The sequence below is a fragment of the Zea mays genome, chromosome 2 (assembly GCF_902167145.1).
Source record: "Zea mays cultivar B73 chromosome 2, Zm-B73-REFERENCE-NAM-5.0, whole genome shotgun sequence".
NCBI classification, from domain to species: Eukaryota; Viridiplantae; Streptophyta; class Magnoliopsida; order Poales; family Poaceae; genus Zea; species Zea mays.
The window spans coordinates 24964558-24988588 of NC_050097.1; the positions used below are offsets into that span (position 1 = coordinate 24964558).

A 24031-nucleotide genomic window follows, 5' to 3' on the forward strand; every position below is an offset into this window, starting at 1 on the left:
CTTGTTTCCCTGTTCCTGGTCACTGTCGTTATCGGGGCAGTTAGCGATAAAATGACCAATCTTACCGCACTTGAAGCATGAGCGCTTCCCCTTTGTCTTGTTCTTGCTTGGCTGCCCCTTGTGACCCTTCAACACCGTCTTGAATCTTTTGATGATAAGAGCCATCTCTTCATCATTGAGCCCGGCCGCCTCAACTTGCGCCACCTTGCTAGGTAGCGACTCCTTGCTCCTTGTTGCCTTTAGAGCAATGGGTTGAGACTCGTGGATTGGACCGTTCAACGCGTCGTCGACGTATCTTGCCTCCTTGATCATCATCCGCCCGCTCACGAATTTTCCAAGTACTTCTTCGGGCGTCATCATCGTGTACCTGGGATTCTCACGAATATTGTTCACGAGATGAGGATCAAGAACGGTAAATGACCTGAGCATTAGGCGGACGACGTCGTGATCCGTCCAACGCGTGCTTCCGTAGCTCCTTATCTTGTTGATAAGGGTCTTGAGCCGGTTGTAAGTTTGAGTTGGCTCTTCTCCCCTTATCATGGCGAATCGTCCAAGCTCGCCCTCCACCAACTCCATTTTGGTGAGCATGGTGATGTCGTTCCCCTCGTGAGAGATCTTGAGGGTGTCCCATATCTGCTTGGCATTGTCCAAGCCGCTCACCTTATTGTACTCTTCCCTGCACAAGGATGCTAAGAGAACAGTAGTAGCTTGTGCATTTTTATGAATTTGTTCATTGATAAACATAGGGCTATCCGAGCTATCAAATTTCATTCCATTCTCTACAATCTCCCATATGCTTGGATGGAGAGAGAATAAATGACTACGCATTTTGTGACTCCAAAATCCGTAGTCCTCCCCATCAAAGTGTGGAGGTTTACCAAGAGGAATGGAAAGCAAATGCGAATTCGAACTATGTGGAATACGAGAATAATCAAATGAAAAGTTCGAATTGACCGTCTTCCTATAGTCGTTGTCGTCGTCCTTTTGGGAAGAAGAGGACTCATCGCTGTCGTAGTAGACGATCTCCTTGATGCGTCTTGTCTTCTTCTTCTTCCCATCTTTTCGCTTGTGGCCTGAGCCCGAGTTGTTGGACTTGTCATCCCTTGGCTCGTTGACGAAAGACTCCTTCTCCTTGTCGTTGATCACAATTCCCTTCCCCTTAGGATCCATCTCTTCGGGCGGTTAGTCCCTTCCTTGAAGAGAACGGCTCTGATACCAATTGAGAGCACCTAGAGGGGGGGTGAATAGGTGATCCTGTAAAAACTTAACTTATAGCCACAAAAACTTGTTAGAGGTTAGCACAATAATTGCCAAGTGGCTAAAGAGAAGATCTTGCACAATACGACAATCACAGAGAATTCAACACAGAGGAGACACGGTGATTTATCCCGTGGTTCGGCCAAGTACAAAACTTGCCTACTCCACGTTGTGGCGTCCCAACGGACGAGGGTTGCAATCAACCCCTCTCAAGCGGTCCAAAGACCCACTTGAATACCACAGTATTTTGCCTTGCTTATCTTTATCCCACTTGCGAGGAATCTCCACAAATTGGAGTCTCTCGCCCTTACACTTAAGATTCACAAAGAAGCATGGAGTAAGGGAGGGAAGCAACACACACAAATCCACAGCGAAACGCGCACACACACGGCCAAGATTCGAGCTCAAAGACTATCTCACAGTTTCTCACAAGAACAGAGCTCGAATCACTTAGAATCACAAACGGATGCGCAAAGACTGAGTGTGGATGATCAAGTATGCTCAAAGGTTGCTTGGTGTTCTCCTCCATGCGCCTAGGGGTCCCTTTTATAGCCCCAAGGCAGCTAGGAGCCGTTGAGAACAAATCTGGAAGGCCATCTTTGCCTTCTGTCGTCGGGCGCACCGGACAGTCCGGTGCACACCGGACAGTGTCCGGTGCCCGATTCCTTTCCTTAAATGGCGAAGCCGACCGTTGCCGACCGTTGCAGATCTGGCGCACCGGACAGTCCGGTGCACACCGGACAGTCCGGTGCTTCCTTCCGACCGTTGGCCAGACCACGTGTCGCGCGCAGATTCCGCGGCCGACCGTTGGCTCGGCCGACCGTTGGCTCACCGGACAGTCCGGTGCACACCGGACAGTCCGGTGAATTTTAGCCGAAGTCGCCGGAGAAAAACCCGAGAGCGGCTGGTTTGCTCCGCGCTGGTCTGGCGCACCGGACACTGTCCGGTGCACACCGGACAGTCTGGTGCCCCAGCCCGAAGCAGCCCTCCACTCCTCTTCTTCTTCCTGTTTTCTAACACTTAGACAAGAATATTAGTACACAAAACCAATGTACTAAGACTTAGAAACATACCTTTGCTCTTGATTTGCACTTTGTTCATCCATTGCATAAATTCACATTTTAAGCACTTGAGTTGGCACTCAATCACCAAAATACTTAGAAATGGCCCAAGGGCACATTTCCCTTTCACCTATATATATATTACGGGTATGTGGATACGGTATAATATTTTCATACTCACGAGAAAAAAAATCATCTAATGAGAATTAAACCCGTATTAGTATAGGGTTTTTTATCCACGGGCACGCGAGTAAAATATGCCTAGGCCTGCTAATGGCAAAAAAAATCGAACCCACGCCCACCTATACCCAAATCTAATAACTTTGATATCTATTCCACACCAATCCAATAATATTATTGACCCTAAACCAACCCGTAATTGGGTGGAAACCCCGTGGTTTCAGCTTATTGTCTCACATCAAGCCAACTGCATACACATACACTGATACACAGTGACAATTTTATAGGTAGTTTCAATGACATACAAAAACATAGTCCACGACATACAAAAACAGTGACAATAATATTATACAATGATACAAAAACAAGTTTGGTCGATGAACATTTAGGTCTCGAGAGAATAACAAAAAACATCTGTTAAAGATCCTTAATGAACAATTATCTTTTTGGCAAGAAACATAAACTAGCAGCTATGGAAAGAGTCTCTAATCAAGCTCGAAGCTAGCAACAATGGAAGGGCACATCTAGGTAACATCAGAAGCCCACGAACGACGCATAAATCTCCCTAGAAGTGAAAACAAAAGAACCTTGTGTGGAAGTGTCTAATTAGCGTCGGGTGTCAGCAGGGGCCAGGGGAGCTCCGTCCGCCGAGGCGAAGACTTGGAGAGAGGGGAGTGCCGGCCGCCGGGGAAGGAAGTAGGATGCGACAGTCCGTGCACGGGTGAAGACTTAGAGAGTTAGGGTTGAGTTGGTTATATTGGGATTTGGGACTAAATTGGGAGTCGACTCGAATACAGTCTTAAGGTCTACGAATTGGTGAAGACCCATAGAAGCCCACGCATATGCAAACCCATCTACACTCATGGGTACCAACCATTTCGACCCACAATACAAAATAAACCCACCCAACTCAACCCATTCACAATTAAAAACCATCACAACCCACCAAAACAAAATCATTTCTTAAACCCACCTAAAATACCCACTTACACCCACCTCGTTTGCAGGCCTAAATATGCTCGTTACCATCCCTCTTAGCTTTCTATGCTATCTTAAGAGCACTCTAGGTCTCTATATCAGCAAGCTTCCACTTATAAATGCTCTCTGTCTATATTACCTTATCCTTCTCCCAATAGGGACACAATTCGGTTGTTGGACCGTCCAACACTACACTGTCGGACCATAGCACATGGTCCGATGAGTGTGCAAAGAGTTCTCTAAAGGCCTTGCACAACATCTAAAGATACATTCTCGTTATGTAGAAACACAGTAACACAAGATAATACCATCGAACGGTACGACATCTTAAGAAAATAGGCCATTAGACAGAATGAATACATTATTCCACACACATATAGGATCTAAGGATCATTGGACCGGTCTGACTCCTGGCCCGATGGTCCCGTTTGACGCCACAAAAAGTAAACTTTAGCAATTTCTATGCTGCGATTTCTCTAAGCTAAGTCCCAACTTTAATAAACGTCAAAAAAGACATGGCAGAGACTAGTATATATAAGTGACCTTTCTTAAACCCTCTGTTTTTTGAAATAGTTTGTCTTGAGCTAAATATTTTTTAAGAAAATACACAATGAGAGATGAGTTTATGGTAAATTTAATAGATGTTTTAAGATGAATTGAGCATTGAACACTCCCCATATTTAAAATAACAAGACTTCCCCGAACTTCGACAAGACAAACGATAAAACAACACACATTCATACGTGATTAGAAACGAATATTAAATCTAGTTGCTTCTCAAATTTAATCCCAAGTTAAGATTCTTCTTACGCTTTTGGATGGTTATCTTAACTAGATTATACAAACCCTAGGTGTGAAGCATAATTTAAATATCAACATAATACAATGAATGCAATTTTTACAACACGAGCTTGTGATCAGGAGAAGTTGCTATGATTGAAGAATAAGAGACCATATGGCAGGGTCTCAACTCTGGTTTTTCTCTGGAAAAAAGTTAGAGTCTTGCCAAACATTTTTTAAACAACTTATCGTAAAAAACACCTAAAAGATAGAGAAGTTTTTGTACTACGAAGAAGAGGCCACAAACACTGGCACTGACTCTGACACTTTAATACAGGGAAACAACTCTGGCTTTACAATAAGTCGTTTCTGTCAAACGATTTGTGAAATGGCTTCGGCTAACAAAAAAGCAGTTTTTAGAAAAAGGCAGAGCCATAGTTGTTTTTGACAAGACGACTTGCCAAACGGACCCTAAGGGTATGTACAACCTAATTAAATGTGAGATTTTTTTAAGTGATCTCTAGGGGGTTAAGTGAAAAAATTCAAGAGACGATCTTCGTCTCTTCACGCCTCTCTATACAAGTTGTCTATTGATTGCATTAATTATCAGGAGACTCTGAGTTGTATCATACGATCTCGTAACTGTCTCTTGTATCTAGAAAATCGTTTGAAGGTCTTTAGGTTGTACACGTCCTAAGGGCATGAGGTGTCTCTTGAGGGGTCTATAATGGGCTAAGTGAACAAAAAAAAAATCAAGAGATGAGTTTTTCGCGAAGAACCTATCTCTACACTACTCTCTATACATAATCTGTGTGTTTGGTTGACTGCTGCTCGCATGCATCTGCACCCGTGGGTCAGGTTACAGATGCAGGATCGTCAAATACAGATATTGACTAGTTCCAGCCAGGCCCACACCATACACCCGTATCTCGCGTACGCGTGCGCCCAGGCTGGACACAGTCGGTCGCTACATGCAGCATGCAAAACGAGAATACATTTTGGATTGTTTTTTATTATATCTTTTAATTTAAAAGATTTGATCAACTAACTAATTTTATATTAGTGTTTTTAAGACTTTGGTGGACAAAACTAGGCCAATCATACTATATAATATTAGAGATTTATTTATACACTCACGTCTCAGTGCAAACAACCAAACAAAGTCGGTGTCTAATATGCACAAGCATGTACAAACAACCAAACAAAACCGCTTGCATGGACTCATCCTGATTCTAACGATACTGGCTAGACTCATACCGGACTGGCTAGACTCATACTGCAACCAAACACATGGAATATGTCTTGACCGCGTTTATTATCTAGAGGCTCAAGGTTGAATCATACAATATGTTAACTATCTCTTGTATTTAGAAAACCATTCTAAGTGTTTAGAGTTGTACATGCCCTAAGGTGGAGAGACACTAAACGGTTCTCTAAGCAGAAAGAGATAACTAAAATACTCTATTATACAATGGAGTGTATATAAATATAGCCTATTAATAAATACAGAAGTAGATGTGTTTGTGCAGCATCAATCGATAGAAAGAGACAACGAATTCGTACAGTAAAAGTGAGACATTTGTTACTACTTGAGCTACGAACTAGAGACGTCTCTTCACGAAGAGACGACTCGACGATGTACAAATATTTCTTTAAACATCCTAAAAACATTTATATTAAACATCACTTTACATGTCCTAAGCTTGTCTCTCAATGTACAAATGCACGGGATCACACGTTGCAAAAGGTGAGAAGGGCAGCAGGGTCCACTGGGGAAAGCACTGCACACTACCGGAAGGCCAGGGCCGGACGGAAAGCTTCGTGTCGCTCAGCGCTCAAAAGGCGGCAATGGCGGTGACTCGAGACGAGAGCGTTGGAGCGGATAAGCCTTATCTGTTATCTTCGTCCGATTAGTACGGACGGATCGGCCATATTATCGGCCACGGGCTACGTGCACCACGAACAATGGCGACCATGCCGATTCTTCCTACTGCCAGTAACTGCTCTGCTGTCAGTATATGTGTTAATCGTCAAGAACGACGGCTATCTGCGGCGTGATTTTCCCTTTCACGTCCGATTTCGAGTTTTAGGAAGCTATAACTATTTAAAAACTCATTGAAAAGATAAACTAAACTCCTTATTCATTTTATTCGCTCAATATAACTGTTACAGTATGTTAATAGTTGTCTTTAAGAAGCTTTTAAAGACTTTCTTGCGAGCCAAGCGGAGCTGTTTTTTTTTCATTCTCCTCCCTCGTTTAGCCGAGCCGAATCCCCCCACTCATTATATACCCCTTGACGGAGCCTCCCTCCGAAATCCGCCTCTCTTGTCATCATCGGCCTGCCGCCTGCCCGCCTGCTCCTCCTGCCCCATTAACGCCGCCGGCTGCCGTGCCGCCGCGTCCTGCTCCCCGCCACCGCGTTCCTCGCCCGAAGCACCGCCGCGGCCTCGCGCCACCGCCCAGAAACCATCTCCGGGCCTCGTTCGACCGAAGCGCCTTGTGTCATATCTCCGCGACCTAGCCGCCGCCCGCCGCCGACGCTGCCGTCGTCGTCATCCTCGCTGGCGGTGCTGTACCTGCGTGCAGCGCAGATCCATCCGAGCTCGGATTGATTTCTTCCTTTGCTGGTAAGGAACCTATTGTCTTTTGCTTGCACGGCTTGTTCTTTCCTTGTTCGGCAATTGGATCAGGAGTACTTGACAAGCCAAATCCGAACCTCTCTTTCCGAGAAGGATTCTCAAACCCGTCCATTTGTTTTTCTTTTGTTGTGGCGGATTCGTGCGCACCTACCAGTTTAGTTTATGTTCCAAAATGATTCGTCCGACCCTTCTTCCCGGGGTTAAAATTGCATCAATTTGCATATCTGTTTAAAGCTAGCATTTCATACCTGGCTTTGAAGAAATCTCTCTCGTATAGCTTAGTGCTCCATGTGGTTACTTTTTGAAACCTACTAGTATCCGCATTCGAATTGTGACGTATGTTCCGTGTTATTTCAAGGCGGTGCTTTGTTCTTGGTTCTCGTATAGCTTTAGTGTGTATAGTTAAATGCATCACGATGCATATGGAATATAATACACGCCACGTAATTCACCGGCACGCCTAAATTTAGATGAAACTCTTGTGGAAACGTGCTTAAAATCCATAATATGGTAAGCTCACACACATCCAACCTAGCGGCTTGTTTATTTATAGAGTTTCACAGCTTCTGTTGGTCAAGCACAACATTCACATTCAATATCAATTCTTGCTGTGCATATCTATTAGGATCAGTCATGAACCGCAAAACAGAACTGGAACTGTAGGAAATGATCTCTTTGAGCTTCATTTGTAGGTACTTGATGTAATTAAGATGTGTTTTAACTTAGAAAAGACTCGCTGAAGCTTTACCTGTATATAAAAATGATGGTCATGTCACATATGGGACCAGAGCTAATTAGAAATTTCCACGGAGCTGGTGGACAAACTATTCATCGTTTCCTGATTAGAGTACAGTAGATGCAGTTATCAAAAAGAGTAGACCCAGTGCTGGATGCTCCCACATGAATGGGGTCTGGTGAAGGGATAAACCAAGGCAAGTCTTTCCCTGCAAACGAGCTGCTAATAACTTAGTGAGACAGTTCTCACCACTGCACTAGACCTGCCCTTCTAGTAGGTGCAATTATCACTGGGTTATTTTACTTTTTGTTGATAACTAAATGTTTAAATGATGATCTTTTTAGTGTGTTTAGTTCCATGGAATATACCAAGTGTTGTGGCTACCCCACCCTTGCTGCAGTCCTCATCAGTACCCCCACCTATTGTTGTTTTTCAATGATGCTCCTTTGGAAGAAGCTCCACAACCACCAAAATATCAACATGTGACCACAAACATATATTGGAGATTAGGGCGTACACCTTGAGCCTATCTCATACTTTCCTTTGTTATTCATATCTGCTCTTTTGGTCTTCCCCAGCCGTTTGTCTGAATATAATTTTTTTAAGGATCTGTGGTAATAACTGGTAATCTGTTCAGGACCTGCCAGCTTGCCGAATCCCATGTTTTGCAAGTTTTTTTAGAACTCGAACAGTATTCTATTTTCTTCCCGAGGCAATTTCGAGCTGGCAATAATAGTTCTAACCTTGAACAAGGAGCCAAGTCTTGGAGTCAATATTTTATGCTGCCATGCACATTTCATATAAGGTAGTGGTTCCATTTCCTTGCTGACATAAGTTTCCTTATCTCTGATAGCTAGATTATTGGATAACTTGTCGATGGCACAAAAAGTAGCACGCGGATAACCATAACAAAGGGGACAGAAACAAAGCACAAAAGTTGTAGGCCCCAGTACAAAAGGGATAGAATCAATGACTGCTGCTGACGCACACTACACTACTAGGTACTAAAATATTAGAATCATCACTGCTGACTCGGTCTACTAGGAAAGACGATGGATTCTTGGGTAAAAGCGCAACCAGCATAGACTCTCATGGACATTTGCCTATTAACACGTTTTGGAGATTTACCTAACATCTGCTTCAGTTGTCACACTTGTTCAATGTATTCGGACAGACTCTCTAGGACCGGGATGGTGTGGTGTGCGCCTAAAAGCTGCTTACTACGTGGACCCCTCTATTTAGTTCGATCGTTATTGCCTATTGTCTCTACTAGCTTCGTCTCTGCCTCATAAATCAGCATATATTAAAAAGTAGAAATGTGGTTGGTGATTCGCTTCGTTGCTTCCAGTCTTCTTGAGCTCTGCTCTGGCATGTTGCTTTATCAATTGTATGTATTCCTACTGACGTCCTTTGCTTTCTCCGTCTTTTGCAGTACTGTCATAACCGAACTAAAACAGTTTCTGAGAGGAAGCATCGCGATTGCCATGGAAGCTGGGAGAATGGATCAGCCATTTATGGCTGCTATCAATAGCCAGCCTTTCGTGGAGGATATTGAGCCAGTGAAGAAAGCCAGTGGGGACATGCCTGCGACAACAGGAAGCGGATGCTTCGAATGCAACATCTGCCTTGATTTTGCATCAGAACCAGTGGTTACTTTCTGTGGTCATCTCTACTGCTGGCCTTGTATCTACGAGTGGCTGCGCCCTGGGGTGGAGTCAGCTGCCAGCGACAACAGCAGTTCGGCAAGGCGGCAATGTCCTGTATGCAAGGCAACACTCTCAACGGACACCCTTGTGCCACTATACGGCCGTGGAGGCAACTCAAAGAAGTCACTTGATGGCATGGCCATCCCGCGCCGCCCCATGGTACACCGGGAGACTGTTGAGGAGCAACAGAATGCACAGAGCAATGTCAATGACCAGCACTACCACCAGAGCATGGAAGACAACTCTCAGCGCCAGCCATTGCTGCAAGCGCACCACCATCCCATTCCCACTGGGTTTGACTTCATCTACCCTCCAGCACCAGTAGGGCGTGGCTTGATCCACTCAACTGCCGGAGGGGTGCTCGGAGGGATGGCAGAGATTGTGCTTCCCTTGGCGCTCCGTGGCCAGATGCCAGCGAGCTTGTACTACACGAATCCATACCATGCTGCGACGCAGAACGTGAACCCCAGGCTGAGGCGGCATCAGATGGAAATCGAGAGGTCCCTGCACCAGATCTGGTTCTTCCTCTGTGTGTTTGTGGTGCTGTGCCTGCTCTTGTTCTGAGACAAGACTATTCTATACACCTCTTTGTAGATATTGAAAGTGGGAGGGGGATACTAATGGATGATGCGTATAGTAAACAGGGTAATGGTCTGTGTCGACAGGCATGTGCTTAAGCATGCTGATGTAGAGTTGTAATATGATGAGACACGGAGGTGAAATGCATATTTCATTCTTCTCTATCACTGTCGGCCTGTTAGGTTGCCTACCTGACATCTTCATGTTAGGTTTAGCATCATCTGTTGTGTATTGGTTGGTGTCACTGCCAAGGGCCTTTTGATTTGTATATAAATAGAAAATGATGGTTTGTCTACCAATTTCTGCTCTGTATCCTCTTTAATCCCTGTTCCAAGATTGACACAGCAATTTTGTCCATGCATTTGACGCTGACGCTGATCAGAGTCAATATTGATTGCTTCTGTATGTGATCCATGCATCTGACGATGATCGCCCATAATTGCGTCAAAGCTAAGGACCCTTTGTTTGAAGGATTTTTTTAGGATTCACTGAGGGCCCTTTGTTTGAAGGATTTTTTAAGGATTCATTTTCTACAGGAAAATTCCTGCGTGAGTTTTTGAAACATATGATTCAATCTTATTAAATCCTTTGAAATTTCTATGGATTGCTTTTTTCCATTCAAGCTTTGGAGAAAAATAACAAGAGGTATAGACCCCCCTTTGAAATACAGGATTAGTAAAATGAAGGAATAGAAAAAACATAGGAATGGAGTTGCATGACAATTATTACAATCCTACATGAATTAAAAATACAGAAAAAAACTTCTAAATAGAGTGTTTAGATGCAATATCAGGAATTAGAGGAGAGAGAAACACAAATGAAAGTTTCTAAGAGGTTGGACCTCTTGTTAGAAATCCTTCAAAATATCACTACAATGAATAATCCCGTAGGAATTTTATAGAATTTGTAGGAACTCAATCATTTATTCCAAAGGTCCATAGGAAAAAAAATTCTATATCATTCCAGTCCTCTAAAATTCCTCTACCTTTTCTTTGTTCCAAGGGGGCCCTAACCTCTTGGAAACTTTCCTATAACTGTTATCTCTCTATTCAAATTCCTGCACACCATCCAAAGGCTAGGTGATTTTTTTTCCACATTCTTAATTCCTGTAAGATTGTAATTCACAGCTAACTCTAATTCTTTGTTTTTCTGGGCCAACAGGGAAGAACAAAAGGAAATATCAACTTGAATGCTTAAGGTACTATGGACGACCACGCTGTTCAGAACCCGAGACTGGCAATGATCTGATGCATGATCAGTAATATAAATTGACGACCAAGCTATATGCATAAAATTGTGCATAGAAACGTCGAACCATGTGTTTGCCGTCTCTACAAGTGCTTGCAAGCTTCGTACACGGCCCTAGTACAGCGCCCGTCACTTCTTTATTAGCTTGCACGCCAGAAATAAAATCCCAGTATATTTAGATGGACAACTCATTGATCAGCATACTTAAAACTTTTATCTATCTTCATCTTTATATAAACTTTATTCTGCAAATAGTGCAGTCTATAGTTTAAAATAATGATTTGTACGACTATATGGGTAAGTTTTTGGAGGCGGTCCAACAGACCCACTTCATATACTAAATAATTCAGTTGTTGTACCAGTCGAGAAAAAGAACATAGAGAATTAGAGAGTGAGAAAAAAGAGGAGGGGAAAGGTATACTGCTGCTGTTGCGCTAGATCAACCAAACACTGGCAACCTGTCTCATCACATGCAAAACAGGAACACAATCCAGTACAAACTCCTACCGTCTTGATCGCGGCATGAACGGCGACTTGCGCGATGGCTTCCGGACGATGAAAGACGACACGCATGAGCGCGGCCAGTTGGGCCTACATAGCATAGCATAGGCAAACCAACACGATGAGTCAATGAGCGTGAAGAACCGATGACAATTCGTGAGGCTATCACTACGCTAATCGGCTAATGACGGGGTGCGGATGGAGAGGCTGCAGCCGAAACTCGCCACCGTGTATCTATGGGAGAGCGCGGCGAGTCGGACGGCCTCTTTGAACTGAAGTCCTCCGTCCTGTTCCGAACTCTCGCCGTCGCCGAGGGAGCAGCTAGTAGCAGCACGCGGCATCCTCCGGTCAGATCCACGGATGCTCTTGAGCCGGCCAGATGCGCCAATTGGGACGCAAACGCAGGGGATCGGCAGGAGGAGCCGACTGCTGCACTTCGGATCGACAACAGCCGGTCGTCGTGTCATGTCTGAGCCGGATGCAGCTTCTCAGGATGTGGATGGGCAACACTAAGTGTGTTAGAGTGGGCCGTAGGCCGTGTTTAGTATTCTAATCTAGTGTCATGGGTTCTTTTAGAGTCTGTAATAGCCTGTTAAGCGAGGGGATAAATACGTTGTACTTAGCCAGTTGGCAGGAATTACGAACAGAATAATCCACAGAACAGAATCGTAACAAACTTACCCTGGTTGTTGCGTTTTGTTGGCACTCCGACGAGCTCACGTCCCGGCGGTGGCGCGCCGGCGGCCACGGGTCGTCTCAGTTGGTATCAGAGGAGTGATCCTCGAAGGTTTCCGTGACGGCGCCGTCCACCAAACCATCCGTGCAGACGCGTCTGCTGCTGGAGACAATGGAGGTCGCGGAGCAGAAGTGCGAGGAGCGCTGGGATCGGATGATGAAGATCCTGGAGCGTTTGGGCGACAAGGTGGAGGCGATGGAGATTGGGCAGCAACGTCTTCAACGTCAAGCAGAGGCGATGGAGGCGGGACAACAGCGTCTTCATCACCAAGTTGAGGCTGCTGCAACATCTGCGAGGAAGGCGGAAGAGGAACGAACCATTTTAGCGCGCCAAGTGGATGAAACCAGGAAGGCAGTGTCGCGCCTTCGTTTGGAGTGGATGGCGAAGGAGATGGAAGGTATGGAAACTGAGTCTGAGAGGGAAGGGCGTAACCAAAGGCGGTCTGAGGGTGGTGATCGGGAGTATGGTGAGCAGGAGTTTCGTGTGGATGATCAGCCGGAAGGAAGTAGAGAGCGTCGTGAGCATCGGGGTGGAAATATGAGGAACCGGGTGAATGATCCACAAGGAGGGAGAATAGATTATCGGCCTTCAGATTTGCCGAAGATGGCATTTCCCAAATTTCAGGGTGCTGAACCTAAGGTTTGGTTCGATAAGTGCTTGGAGTATTACCATATTTACCAGGTGCCTGATTTTTTGTGGCCGTCCTCAGCCTCTCTGCACATGGAAGGAAATGCAGCACGGTGGGTGCGGGAATACAAGAGAAGTCAAGGATTGGGAAATTGGGTCCAGTTTACTCAGGCAGTACAGGAGAAGTTTGGGGCAGAAGAGGATTCCCAAGCAATGAGGGGTTTGTTGCAGCTGACGCAGAGGTCCAGTTTAGAGGAGTACATTCATGCTTTTGAAGAGGCCAAGTATGCTAATACCTTACACAACCCTGGGTTGGGAGAAACTTTCTTTGTTTCTCGGTTTGTGAAAGGCTTGAAGGGGGAATTGCAGGGACATGTGTTGGCACAATTACCTCGAACACTGGATCGGGCGATACTTCTGGCGCAGATTCAGTAGGAAGTGGTGGAGATGAACAAGGCCAAATTTCAGAGGAACTATTTAGGTGGCAAAGTAATGGTGAACACAGTGAAAGGAGATCCTAGAGGAGTAACTGGCCCTACTGATTTGGCTAAGGAGAGGCAGCTGAGAGAGTTTCGGAGGCTAAACGGTTTATGTTTTGGTTGTGGAGAGAAGTACGAGCCAGGACATCAAGCTAAATGCCTTAAAAGAGGTGGAGCACAATTACATAATCTGACTGTAGAGGATATGGGGTTGGTGTTGTCAGATGAGACGTTGCAACAGCTGGATCAGGAAGATAAGGAAGTGGAGGAAGCATATAAGCTGTCTATAAATGCTATCAGTGGAACTGACCGTGAGAATTGTATGAGAGTTCGGGCACTGATCCAGAATCAAGTGTTGGTGATGTTGGTAGACTCTGGCAGCTCCTCAAGTTTTGTCAGTCAGAGGATGGTAGATCAGTTGGCTTTATCAACTGAAGTTGTTTCACCGGTAAGAGTTAAGGTGGCAAATGGTGAGTTCATGTTGAGTTCAAAAAGGGTGGCAGCGCTGGAGTGGTGGGCAGAAGGGCACACTTATGCCAGTAACATGAGAGTACTGGATTTAGAAGCCTATGATGCTATATTGGGGTATGATTGGCTAAAGAGCCATAGTCCTATGGAGTGTGATTGGGACAACAAGGTGCTGACATTCTGGGATAAAGGGGTCAGAGTGCAGCTGAAGGGGGATGGTGTAGGAAGTACAGAGGTATTGCAAGTGTCAGCGGTTCAGCTGAGCAGGTGGATGAAGGGAAATGAAGTGTGGGCTTTTGTGATGCTCGAAGCAATACAGGAGGAAGGTGCTGAAAAGGAACAGGAGCCGCTGAGGCAGATACTTAAGGAGTTTGAAGATGTGTTTGCTGTGCCCACTGGACTGCCTCCGGTTAGAATGTATGACCATCATATACCATTGCTCCCAGGGTCTATTCCGGTGAATTCCAGGCCTTATAGGTATTCACCTTTCCACAAGATAGAAATTGAAAGGCAAGTGACAGAGTTATTAACTGCAGGGCTGATAGTACCCAGTGCCAGTCCATTTGCATCTCCTGTATTACTGGTTCAGAAGAAAGATGACAACTGGAGGTTTTGTATCGATTATAGAAGGTTGAACTTCATGACCATCAAGAACCGATTTCCCATGCCCTTGGTGGATGAGATTCTGGATGAGTTGGCAGGAACTCAGTTTTTCGCAAGTCTAGACATGACTGCGGGGTATCATCAGATTCGGATGGCAGAGGAGGATGAGGGTAAAACTGCGTTCAAAACTCATCATGGTCATTACCAATTCCGAGTTATGCCTTTTGGCTTGACAAATGCACCAGCGACATTCCAGTGTGCCATGAACACAGTGCTAGAACCATTTCTACGGAAGTTTGTTATGGTATTCTTGGATGATATATTGATCTACAGTCCGAGTCTGGAGGAGCACTACAAACATATCAGGAGGGTATTGTCCAAGCTCAGAGAACAGAAGTTTTTCTTGAAGCATAAGAAGTGTGTATTTGCGAAGAAAGAGCTGAAATATCTTGGACATATTATATCCAGTGAAGGGGTTGCGACGGACCCTGCAAAGACAGCTGCTATGCTGGCATGGCCTAGACCATAGAATATCACTGAGTTAAGAGGATTTCTGGGGCTTACAGGGTACTACAGGAAGTTTGTGTGTGGGTATGGAGTTTTGGCACGACCCCTCACTCAGCTGTTGCAAAAACAGCATGGTTTCAAGTGGAATGATGAAGCTCAAGCAGCATTTGAGGCCCTAAAGAAAGCTATGACGACTACTCCTGTCTTGGCCCTACCACGATTTGATCTTCCTTTTGTGGTAGAGACAGATGCATGTGACACCGGAATGGGGGCTGTGCTCATGCAACAAGGAAAGCCCATAGCTTATATCAGCAAGGCTTTAGGAGAGAGGAATAGACACTTATCTATCTATGATAAAGAGTTTTTAGCCTTAATTCTTGCTGTGGAGAAATGGAGGCCATATCTGCAACGGTGTCCTTTTGTTATCAAGACTGATCATAAGTCACTTACATTTTTAGGAGAGCAGCAACTTCAGTCTGAGCTACAAAGGAAAGCTATGGCGAGATTAATGGGCCTTCAGTTTCAGATCGTTTACAAGAAAGGGGTAGAGAATCGAGTAGCTGATGCTTTATCCAGGGTGGGGGCTATGATGGAGTTGGCTGTTCTTTCTGAAGTGCAACCAGTGTGGATTCAAGAGATTTTGAATTCCTATGAGACAGATGTTGAAGCCCAAGAGTTAATTACTCAGCTGCTGGTGCATAGTCCAAATGAACAAGGGTTTAGCTTGCAGCAAGGTATTGTCAGGAAAGGTGACCGAATCTGGATAGGGTCCAACTCTGCTCTTAGAACCAAACTGATAGCAGCTTTACATGACAGTGCCATGGGGGGCATTCTGGCATACATGCAACTTATCAGAGAGTCAAGAAACTTTTCTGGTGGAAGGGACTTAAGGTGGATGTGACTCAATTTGTGCAACAGTGCCTGACCTGTCAACAGGCGAAACCAGAAAGGACTCATCCAGCAGGTCTGTTACAGCCTCTTCCTATTCCACATGGCATTTGGGCAGATGTCACAATGGACTTTATCGAAGGGCTGCCAAAGTCTGAAGGTTATGACACCATCATGGTAGTAGTGGACAGATTCACCAAATATGGGCATTTTCTTCCACTCAAGCACCCTTTCACTGCCCAGGGTGTGGCTCAAATATTTTTGGATCAGGTGGTGAAGTTACATGGACCTCCCAAGTCCATTGTGTCAGACAGAGACAAGATTTTCATTAGCTCTTTTTGGAAGCACCTGTTTCAACTTATGGATGTCAAGTTGCTGTTTTCCACTGCCTATCATCCACAGACTGATGGTCAAAGTGAACGGGTGAATCAATGTTTGGAGACATATCTAAGATGTGCAGTAAATGCTCAGCCGGCTAAATGGAAGTTGTGGTTAGCATTGGCAGAATTTTGGTACAATACTACTTACCATACTAGTCTGGGTTGTACGCCTTTCAAAGCACTATATGGATATGATGCCCCGATGTTGGCGTTACCTCAATCTGGTGTTCCGGAGGAGGGGTCAGTAACCGATTGGCTGGCTGACAGGGTTGCTTTCTCAACTCATCTCAAAGAACAACTCGCTCGAGCTCAAAATCGGATGAAACAAATGGCTGATCGGGGAAGGACAGCAAGAGAGTTTCAGGTTGGGGAGATGGTGCTGCTCAAGCTTCAGCCATATGCTCAAAAGACTGTGGTGAACCGTCCTTGCCCAAAGTTGGCCTTCAAGTTTTTTGGTCCTTTCAGAGTGTTGGCTAAGATTGGTGCGACAGCTTACAAATTGGATCTTCCAGCCGATGCTCAAGTTCATCCGATGTTTCACGTTTCACAGCTGAAACCTTATTATCCATCGTATACTCCAGTTTTTACTTCTTTGCCTTCATTGGTGGACCTCTCAAGGACTGGCATTGTTCCTGAAGAAATCCTGGATCGACGTCTAGTGCGCAAAGGCAATCAAGCTGTTCCACAGGTTCTTATTCGCTGGTCTGGTGTGCCAGTGGAATCAGCAACTTGGGAAGATTACTATGTGTTGAAGAACCGTTTTCCAGATGCCATCGCTTGGGGACAAGCGGATTCTGAGGCCTGGGGAATTGTCATGTCTGAGCCGGATGCAGCTTCCCAGGATGTGGATGGGCAACAGTAAGTGTGCTAGAGTGGGCCGTGGGCCGTGTTTAGTATTCTAATCTGGTGTCATGGGTTCTTTTAGAGTCTGTAATAGCCTGTTAAGCGAGGGGATAAATACGTTGTACTTGACCAGTTGGCAGGAATTACGAACAGAATAATCCACAGAACAGAATCGTAACAAACTTACCCTGGTTGTTGCGTTTTGCTGGCCGACGAGCTCATGTCCCGGCGGTGGCGCGCCGGCGGCCACGGGTCGTCTCACGCCGGCGATCCAGCGCGTAGGATCGGGCGGCGAGGTGGAACCGTCGAAGACGGGTCATCAAGACGGGAGACGTGTTCAGCGTAGGGACTAGGGAGGCATTGCCTATGACCACTGGGGGCGGTGGGGCCACACATTACATACTAGACCCACATGTCAGTGGAGTCCATGAAAAATAGGGGTACGCCACTTCCGTGAGTCCCAGGCGGCCACCAATTGCGGCACCGTCGCGAGCCGATCTGTCTCTCACTTCCATCTCGCCTCCGCGGCGCGAAACCCTAGGTTCGCGACGCCATGCCGGCCTCTGGGTCGCCCCGTGATGGTCGAGGCGCCGAGGAGGATGAGGCGGCGCGCAGCGGCAGCAAGTCGCTAGACGCTGAATGCAACGACCGCTCAAAGGGGAGCCGGAACCGGGACCACCGCGGCAAGTCCAAGCGGCGAGAGGAGGAGGAGAGCGAGTCCTCCGGAGAGGACTCCAGCGAGCGACGGAAACGGCGTAGAAAGGAGAAAGAGCGCCGGCACAGGCGCCGGCGCCGCAGCAACAGTGAGAGCTCGGGCTCGTCGTCAGAGTCGGAGTCCGAGTCGTCGTACTCGGGGTCCAGCGTGGAGTCTGAGAGCGAGTCGGAGTTGGATTCGGAGGAGGAGAGGCGGAGGCGGCGGCGCAAGAGGAGGAAGGAAAGGGAGGATGAGGAGAGAAGGCGGAGGAAGAAGGAGAAGGAGAGGAGAAAGAGGAAGGAGAAGGAGAAGGAGAGGGAGAGGAGGAAGAAGAGGAAGGAGGGGAAGAAGAATTTGGGGAAGAAGGGCGCTGTGACCAACTCGTGGGGGAAATATGGCATCATCCGTGAGCTCGATATGTGGTGAGTAGCTTCATTCCTAGTTTCAGGGTTTGGCATAAGACAAGAATTGTATGAGTTTTCAGTTGTGATTTGTTGTTTTTATGCTAGGAGATATAGTTCAATCTGAAATAAGGGAATGCCATCTCTAATTCATGTAGTTTACTGAAAGCGAAGTTCAAACATAATCAGAAATCTTCCATTGGATTTGAATGCGTGAAACAGTAGCCTTATCACTGCAATGTTAGTCTGGTAACATATTATATTGCTCCTATTCTACTAGCTTTGAAGCAAAGTCTGCAAGCTCACCTTTAGAAGTTCATAGTATGGTACAATTAGAAAACTGTAGTTATGTTTCACCATCCAGTTCACTTTTAAGCAGTACTATACTAATACTGAGGGCATGTTACTTGGGACTTTGCTAGTTTAACCCAACCTTGCAGCACCATCGTGTAGTATCTTTCACTAAACGGGATGAGGCTGGACTCTAAATAATTAATGATATGAAGTATTAATGGTATTTCTACTACATTTCTTTGATTTTACTTTGCAATGTGCCAATGTGTTTTGTAGGAGCAAGCGGCCAGAGTTCACTGCATGGCTATCAGAAGTCAAGCAGGTATATTCTTTCTGTTATTCTGTATGTGTCGAATTGTTGATACACAGTAAGGGAGACAGAGGTCTATGTAGGTCCACTGTCCACAACATTGTTAATCTATTATTTTTTGTTAATGTGAACCCAGGTTAATTTGGAGGCATTGTCAAATTGGGAAGAGAAGCAAATGTTCAAGGAGTAAGTTACTCTACTCATGAAATTGCTTCGATAATTACAGACCTTGTGGTGAACCGAGAAAAGAAATAGCTACTGTATCATTGATGTTCCAAGGTGTCTAACATATGGTGTTTGTATCTCAGATTCATGGAGGATCACAATACAGCCACGTTTCCATCAAAAAAGTAAAGGCTCTTGTATTTTGGCAGTTTGGCTATAACTTTTATTAGATGACAGTTCAGGAAAAATGATTTATGATTTCTTTCATTGTGCTCTCTTTCAGATATTATAATTTAGATGCTTACCATCACAAAGCAATGGAGAAAGAGAAAAAGAAGGGTTTAAAAATGATTGTGACAGAACGCACTGTATTTAATGATGAGGAACAGCGACGGTACGTATGAAATTGTTCTGAAAAAAACATTTTTTGGTTTCCACAGTATTGTCCATATTTCTTTTCTTAAACCATGGGGCATCAATAAAATTATTAGTGCCTTTTCTAGAGGTATCAGTTTATGGTTTGTTGGCTACTATCTTTACACTAACCTTTTGCTTGATTTATGAAGAGAATGATATGAAACTCTTGTATTTTAATTGGGTTTGGAGTTTTTGTGCCTAGAGTAGTTTCTTTTTAACCTTTTTATTTGAAAAAAAACATGCAGACTAGAATTGTTGAAGGAGCGTGAGCGCCGAAAGGAGGAAGAAGTGGAAGCTTTAAAACGCTCTATGCAAGCTGGACTGGTTAGATTATTTTGGTGTATCTTTTTTCAGTTCTGCTTTTATCTTTTAATCATCATTTAAAATTCTAGAATGCTCATGGATTATGTTTTATTCCCTTGCTGAAAGGTTTTTCTATTATTAGTTTTAAGATATTGGCCCAGTATTAAGTAGATATAGGCTATATATGTAGTTTTTCTAGTGGCGTGCATAAATTTAGCCAAAGAGCATAGCTATTCATCATGGGAATTGGGAAGTACTATGCAATGGACAAAGAATGCAATGTGTTTGAAGTGATAGATTTTTACTGGTCAGGACATAACAGCCCTTTCTTTAAATATGTATATGAAGACTTTGTATTTGACATATATTATTTGTGTGTGCCACCAAGTTTGATTTCACTGGTAGCTCAATCCGGCGTGTACAAACGTACATTTTTAAGATCTTCTATTGTATCATAGTCTCTTATGTATTTCCATTCCTACCTGAAATAAATATAGGGGCAAGTAGTGCTTTGGACCTTATGTGGAATATACTTGAGTCCATGGTACCACAAGTTTATTTTCTTTTTCATATTAGGTCCTTGTGTTTTTTTTGTAATACTACTAATACATGTTCTAGTAAATATAATGTGCATTTTTTATCTTTCTGTAGATTTTCTTAGATAATATCCCCATCATAGTATTTTTTGTGTATACATTACGGAAGGAATAAGCCATGGCATGGTAATTGAAAGCAGAATATTTTTCTTTATGTCATCTAATATGTGTCTGTCTTCTGTGTTCTGCTCATTATTAGGCTCAAGACATGAAGGAGCAGGCCCGTCTACGCGAAGAAATGAACTACCAATACAGGTTGGGCAATTTTCAGGTAGGTTCACTCTTCCTAAACTTTGCAAGCTTTGGAATTAGAAGTTGATGGTTCAACACACATTTCTCTGACTCCAACCAAACATTTCCCGATATCAGGCTGCAGCTGCAATCCAGAAAAGATTGGATCCTGATGCTCCCTTGCAGTAGCCGGTTCGTGGATAGCCCAATTCCCTGCAGTTATTCCTTGGCTTTCCTGGACACTGTAGGACGACGAGCATACCTTAGCATATTGAACGGCTGCTAGCTACTACGATGTTTTTTTTATATAGTGTGCCAGATGCTACTTTTGTATTGTATCGGCAGAATTTTGAATTCCAGTTATTCAGACTCAGTTGTTTGTTTCCCATGTTCGAACTACCATCGTCATTCATCACATGCGTCGTGCTCTTCTGTTGCATTATTTTTCGACCTGCCCTACCGGTCGTCCCCCTCGCCGCAGAAACGGGTGCTGGATCATCTCCAATAAGTTCTATATTTTAGTCCTAAAAAATAAAGTAATACCTGATTTGAAGTGTTCTATCAATAAAAACGTTTGCAGCTCCAACAGTCCTATGATTTAAAGACAGTCCTATGATTTAATCCTATACCATGCTATTAGAAAAATAAAAGGTTATATGGAGTCCTAAATTTAAAGACAGTCCTATAATTATTTGATGATGAATTTTTGTGAGAGGTAACTCTGTAGAGCAGGTTTATGGCATTAGCGTCTTATATTTCAAATACAACTTCGTTTAAGATTTTTGTTGGAGGTGCTCTTAGACGTATTGTCATGATATATCAAGATCCGTCTATACTTTTTCTTTTTTGCTTACCGTGAGACAATCAAATACTAAAAACTTCTTGCGTTCGAAACATTCTATTATTCTTCTCGTGTCAATAATTTCTGTGTGATTGTCTGAACTTTGGACACCTATAACTATAAGCACCCGATCCATGTGTTTTTGTCCTAATTTTAAGTCCGGGCAGATCAATGTTTTTTATGGCTACTTTGGAAACCTCATTTTACTAACGATTTTTATTTTCTCAAGGTAGGAAAATAGGAATCATTGGAAAAATGAAGTTCCTAAACTAGCAATTAGAGCTAGTTTGATAGGCAACAACTGCTATGCAAGCAGTCTTTATGTGCAAGCGTGCAAGCAAACCATCTGATCTATTAGATCGTGATCCAACCGTAAGTCACATTTAACACTTAAACACTTCCACCATCAGCTCAATAATCTTTATAAAAAACCTCTAACAAATCATGATTGTATATATGGTTGGATCGTAATCTAATGAATCAAATGGTTTGCTTGCACGTTTGTACAGAAACACTGCTTGCATAGCAGTCGTTGCCAGTTTGATAACCCCATTTCCATTTTACCAAGGGAAAATGATTTTATAGGAAAATAAAAATTCCTTGAAAAAATAGGATTACCAAACCTTAATAAGTACCTTTTTCTGAATTTTTCCTAGTGTCGATTGTTTCAGCGCTGCCGGTTAGGAAGCAGGCTAACAACTAAAATTTAGCGGTAGTCGGTGTTATAGATGAACATCCTGATTTCAGAGCCTAGCCGCCTAGATAAGGTGAGGGATCAGGAACCAAAGTAGGCTCAACGATGATAAAGTGATGCGGGCCCTATGTTGCATCTACAAAGATGTGGAAATTGTTTGTAAAAAAAATTCGGTGTGCGGTGAATATCCATTCCAGACTAGAGAGTTTGTTGGCACGGAAGATTTCTTTCTGTGGCTACAACAACTCGAAGAGGATCACACAGCGAACGAACAGAAGCAAAAAACACTAGGAACACACACATGCAGATCTTCACACATGATGTATATCCAAAATAAATAAGTAGATCCAACAAACAGAAACCACAAGCGCAAATCTACCACAGTCCACAACTCAGAAAACCACGCAGCAGCAGAGCAACAACGCCTAGGGCCTTTTAGCGCTTGATGCTGCTCCTGACCTTGCTCCACGCCTTCTTGCACGACTCGCCGGCCGCCTTGATGCCCTTCATCGCCGCGGTCTTGAGGTGCTTCAGCTCCTTGGTCCGCTCCTTCACCTGCTGGTCGAAGCCGCCCATCTCCTTGCTCTCCTCCTCCGCTCTCTCTCTCTCTCTCTCTCAAGATGCGAAGGAAAAAATGAAAGGCGGCGGTGGTGCTGAATAAGTCGCGTCGCGCGTTTGGATCGCAGCGAACGGGTGGCAACGAGGAGACCACTACATATAAAGGAAGCGCGGTGCGGAGTGGTCGCGAACTCGGGGGCTGATCTGTAAAGCTCTGGAAATGAGTTGTGCGGCCGCGTCGGCGGTTGACGTTTGAATCACGCGATTGGAGGATGGAGGGTGCTGCGTGCGAGCCGGTCATTATACGGAGTATACCAAGGGGCGAGGACTGAGGCGGAGTTACATGTCTGTGGGCCTGTGTGGTATGGCGCATGCCCTGCTAATTGTTCTAGATAGAGATGGCAACAGGTATCCTAATCCGATGAGTATTTACTTTATTAAGACTAGTTTAGGAACAATATTTTTTCAAGTGATTTTATTTTCTACTCTTAAAAAATGGGGTTCTCAAACTAGCCTTAGAGTATATATGTGAGCTAAATATTTATCCAATTCATCCAATGAGTAAACGGATATTAGAACATTTCGCCTTCACCTGTACTCATTAATTCGTTGGTATTATAAAATATCCAGTACAAACTTAACCCAAAAACATAAACTTAGACTTCAGTCATCCATCTTTTTTACTATTTAACAACCTTTTGGACTATAGTGTTATAGAAGGCTTAACGACTATTTGATGACCATATAATGAAATATGTAATGTGCTATGTAGTACTATCCTAGTGTTGCTATTTTATCCAAAAAATTTTAGTGTTACTGAATGAATGGTTAAATGATGCTAGATATTTTCTAATGGTATTTAGATGGATGTTTAATCTTTGTGTATACGGATGACTTGACGGGATTTTTTTGTGGTGGGTATAGATATGAAGTAGTGATATTGAGTGGGTATTTACTCATTGTTTTCTGTACCCCAGGCCAACTGTAAACTGTCCTTTCTAGCCTTCTGGATTATGTTACATTACGACTTACGAGAGAGAAAAAGGTTTCTTCCGGAAGGAAAGAGAAAAAAAGGGCAGCGATCGATGCTAGATTCAGTTACGTTACGAGGAAAAAAAGGTTTCTTCTGGAAAGAAAAAGGCACCGATCGATGCCGCTGCTTCTTTAAATATGAAAGGAAGCGCGTATACTGGTGTCCTGTGGGACTTTCGGCGGATCCGTGTGGTTAGCTAGGTTTGGGCCTGGGCAAAGAATCCATTTCCCCAACCGAAAGGAACATTGGGTTCCTTCCTATTGGCTGGGGCTGTTGTTTATGTTCGATCATCACAGA

General features: G+C 44.3%; 3 protein-coding genes across 6 annotated transcripts; 2 read left to right on the forward strand and 1 right to left on the reverse strand.

Annotated features, from left to right (window-relative positions):
- The first annotated feature begins 6477 nt into the window (after positions 1–6477).
- LOC100192071 (uncharacterized) lies at positions 6478–10225 on the forward strand. 4 transcript variants are annotated; one of them, XM_020547368.3, is made up of 3 exons: positions 6499–6884; positions 8270–8437; positions 9065–10225. In XM_020547368.3, exons 2-3 carry the CDS (start codon positions 8412–8414, stop codon positions 9900–9902), a joined length of 864 nt encoding a protein of 287 aa, XP_020402957.1. In that variant the 5' UTR covers positions 6499–6884; positions 8270–8411; the 3' UTR covers positions 9903–10225. The 4 variants fall into 4 exon arrangements, with proteins under 4 accessions (XP_035820391.1, XP_020402957.1, NP_001130966.1 ...); XM_035964498.1 differs by having other exon boundaries at positions 6478–6884; positions 8270–10225; NM_001137494.2 differs by lacking the exon at positions 8270–8437 and having other exon boundaries at positions 6517–6884; positions 9065–10211.
- Positions 10226–17669: 7444 nt separating this feature from the next.
- LOC100193500 (OSJNBa0074L08.19-like protein) lies at positions 17670–20991 on the forward strand. Its single transcript, NM_001138614.1, has 8 exons — positions 17670–18313; positions 18863–18908; positions 19033–19082; positions 19205–19246; positions 19345–19455; positions 19724–19802; positions 20577–20648; positions 20747–20991. Exons 1-8 carry the CDS (start codon positions 17751–17753, stop codon positions 20795–20797), a joined length of 1014 nt encoding a protein of 337 aa, NP_001132086.1. The 5' UTR covers positions 17670–17750; the 3' UTR covers positions 20798–20991.
- Positions 20992–22449: 1458 nt separating this feature from the next.
- On the reverse strand, positions 22450–22832 carry LOC100281113 (plastocyanin). Its single transcript, NM_001328137.1, has one exon. The coding sequence runs from the start codon at positions 22717–22719 to the stop codon at positions 22579–22581; it is 141 nt and encodes a 46-aa protein (NP_001315066.1). The 5' UTR covers positions 22720–22832; the 3' UTR covers positions 22450–22578.
- Between the last annotated feature and the right edge of the window lie 1199 nt (positions 22833–24031).